This window comes from Trachurus japonicus, chromosome 3, assembly GCF_045865225.1.
Source record: "Trachurus japonicus isolate A0001 chromosome 3, Traja_1.0".
Taxonomy (NCBI): domain Eukaryota; kingdom Metazoa; phylum Chordata; class Actinopteri; order Carangiformes; family Carangidae; genus Trachurus; species Trachurus japonicus.
In genome coordinates this window covers 31,684,428-31,688,068 of record NC_140909.1, presented here as the reverse complement: position 1 = coordinate 31,688,068, position 3,641 = coordinate 31,684,428, and the positions used below count along the sequence as shown (strand labels likewise).

General features: G+C 40.1%; 1 protein-coding gene across 1 annotated transcript; it reads right to left on the bottom strand.

Annotated features, from left to right (window-relative positions):
* Nucleotides 1–450: 450 nt before the first annotated feature.
* On the bottom strand, nt 451–1,871 carry cart3 (cocaine- and amphetamine-regulated transcript 3). The gene is made up of 3 exons (XM_085773142.1): nt 1,583–1,871; nt 991–1,074; nt 451–876 (listed from the first exon to the last, which is right to left on the bottom strand). Exons 1-3 carry the CDS (start codon nt 1,769–1,771, stop codon nt 769–771), a joined length of 381 nt encoding a protein of 126 aa, XP_085629268.1. The 5' UTR covers nt 1,772–1,871; the 3' UTR covers nt 451–768.
* Between the last annotated feature and the right edge of the window lie 1,770 nt (nt 1,872–3,641).

Genomic DNA, 3,641 nt, shown 5'->3' with positions numbered 1-3,641 from the left:
AGTGACAGAGTGAGATGTCACACAGTCATGTTTCCTCTGCAGAGAAACAAGGTCCCATTTAAAGCCCCCCACCCCCCGGCGAGCTGCGACGTCACAGATCCTGGTCACGTCACTGTTCAAATATTGAACGATCAAAAAAATAAAAATATAAATTAAATTAACACATGCACATTGCATAACTGACTGACTCCAAGCCGGCAGCTAAACATCATTTTTAAAAGAACAAGCGTCCACTCCACTGCTTTACAAAACAACGTGATCCACACTTTATTATTTTCATTATTATTAATATCGTCATATACACAAAACATTCATCTGGAACAAAATGGCTCAAGTTGAAAAGACAGTTTGGATATCACTATGATGTTCCCATAATATTGCTGTTGAGACTTTACAGTGTGTATGTGGTCCTCAGGTTAAGTTAACTGTGCATTATGGGTTATTTCTTAAAGCTCCTACTACATCACAACAATGATCCTGCGGTTCTCCTTCAGACATAAAATGGCTCTGAGTATTTACACTTTCTTCATTATTCCATAAGCTATAGACATTTCCCATCCACCACCCCAATATCAGTATAGTTTTACTTTTAAAATATATTCTTATCATAGAACTGCTATAGTTTTTTTGTTTTGTTTTTGTTTTTTTAATTTCCCACCGGCTCCTCGACTGCATTATAAAAAATAAGACAGTAATTACAAAGAAATCGAGAGACAGTTTTTCCACTTCCCCCTTCATCTCACTGCTACATTCAGATCACAGGTCAGATCATAAGCACTTCAGCAGGAAAAAGTTACAGAAAGCTCCCCGGGGACAGTCGCACATCTTCCCGATCCGAGCGCCTTTCCTCACGGCGCACTGCTCCCCGACATCACACTGACAGAGGGAGGGAGAGGCGACAAGAGGGTTGATTCATTACTTACTACCTGCTGCGACATCATTATCAATACAGTATCAATAAATGGAATATATCTAAAAAGTGTGCAGTACCGTGGGCACTTGGCCAAATTTCTTCTCCCACAGAGGCAGACGTTTAGCCTGCAGCTTCTCCAGAACTTCCTGGAGAGCTCCGAGCTGCCAGGGAAACACACGAAAACAGCAAACGTGCTCAATAAAAGTGCATTTGTTTTTTGTTAAGTTCTTATCAAAGGATATAAAGCCTACAATTAGAAAATATGAATCAATGGATGTGATATGATTAATTAAGAAAATGCAAACGACTAAAAATCAATAGTCTATTGGTAATGGGCAAAGAGATGGAGGTAAACATTTCCCACAGACAGCAAACAAACACAAAAATGAAAAATATTTTGAAGCAAAAATGATATTTTGTTTAAAATTGCACAAAAATATTGCATAAAGTGATAAATACGTGATTAATCGCACCAGCTATAAAGTTGATAACACTGGGAAAATGTTAAATGCATGCATTTCTGAATGGATCGGCTCATTTTAATGTGACATTCAAACTGAACGACATGCAAAAGACATTAAATCAGTCCAAAGTGATCTGGTGGACTGGTGAAACTCGGAGAAAATAATTTGAAAGTTGCTGGATGTTAAGTCGAGAGGTGGATCTTACCAGCTGCTTCTCGCTGGTCAGGTTCGGACCTTTGGGGTAAAAGTCCCGCAGGGCTCGGGGGCTCAGCTCCTCCTCGGACTCTCCGTCCAGCAGCTCGGCTCCAGCGGCGCCGGAGAGCAGCAGCAATGCGCAGAGGAGCGCCCCGCTGAGCAGCCTGGAGCTCTGCATGGTCCTGATGTGCGACAGCATGTGGCCCGTTCCCCGTCTCAAATAGTGGCTCAGCTCGCGCCAAACACCTTTTTATCTGACTCCTGCCATCTGCTCGCTCCACCTTATCCTTTGATTTTTTTTTTCTTTTTGTCATGCGTAACAGCTGCCTTGGGTGAGTCATCCCGTTAAAAGTTGCTGGGCAAAATATGCTTCAAAAAGTCAACAACAGTCAGCAGCGTTGTTACTGTCAGAGTAATAGATTACTCGTTACACTGTGTTTTCAGTTGGATTTGATAAGCATAGGGGGATTAGCTGATTCGATTTTTTTCATGTCTGCAACTGTAATTCCTGTCATTATTATAGGTTTATTTCATTCTTGACAAACTCATATTCTCAATCACCCACTGTGTTACAGTCCCAAGGAATCAATTTAACTTTAATAACAGCAAGGATGTGCTTCTCTCAGCCAGCAAGTCTGGGAACACAGCTTGATTCAGTATTCCATGTAGATCAGCAGGAACTTACAATATATCACTTTTCCATTATTACCTCAGAATGAGCCTCTCCTGCATTTACTGGGTGACTCAGTCAGTTTAGTTCACCTGTAAATGCTTAGGAGAAACAAACAAACAAACTGAGCTAACATTTAATCTTCGTGTTATTCTCTTATCTGTTAGGCTATTTGTAACAAGAGAAAGAAAGAAAGAAAGAAAGAAAGAAAGAAAGAAAGAAAGAAAGAAAGAAAGAAAGAAAGAAAGAAATGCCAAGCAGCAGGATCCTTATGAGAGGTTTTAGTATATATTTTATTTTATGTTATTTTAAAGTTGGTTTGACTTCATGAATTTATCTTTATCTGATGTGCAGGGACTGCATGTCTAAATGACTGACAGATTTCTGATTACCAGCTGTAATCAAGCCCTTATTAGAAGGGAAGGGGGTGATCTGTCAAACCACTAAAGTCCTGAAGTCATTTCTCTAGTGGCTGTCCTCATTTAGTAGCAAACACTTATTATAATCATATTTTTACACACAATGCTCAGATTTTGTTTACTAAAACAAAAAAATTAATGTAATCACTATTAGTAGCATCATAATCAACCTGTAAATGAAAGAATTCAGTGCTCTGCACTCATTATCAGGGTAGATTATGTCAGTAAACAGAAGCAGGAAGAGTTGAAAATGACTACAGCAAAGCAAATGCAGTTTATTTTGACATAGAAATGTCATCGGCTTCACATAATGCACTTTGACTCTGCTTTTAACCAAATGCGCTCTGCAGCCTGCAGCCCAATATGATATCATTTTACGTATTATACAACCAACTGTAACGGTGCAGAGGATGGATGTTTACACACAATGTGGACGTATTGTGGCTCGTATACTCTCTTCATAATGCTGTGCTTGAGTTGTCCCGCTTCACCACAGTGATCGCTGGTTTGAGAGCTGCCTGTTTTCGGATCCATGCGCAGAGACGGAGGAGCAGGAGGCTTTGATTGTGCTCTAGGCTGCATGACTCATGTCTCTCTCCTCCCACTTTTAATGACTGAGATGCCAATTTAACATTCATTCACAACAACCAGACTATTTCATTCACAACCACAAGTTCATTAGTTTCTGTACCGTGTCTCTGACAGTGGTCTGCCAGAGCCACTTCCACACTCTGATTGGTGTCTCTGCAGCTGTTGGTGTAACGTTGAGGGCATGAGGTGATTTAGCTCTATCTTCCTTTACCCAAGCTTGAATAACAAGCATTTTGCGAAACAGATTATATATAGAGTTGGTTGGCTGACTCAACACTAGCACTATTATATAGCAATAGAATATACACGACTTCTTACAAAAAAACAACAATCCAAAAAACATGGAAGCCAGAATGACAATCCTGGGCTGAGAAAAACAATCAGAGGAA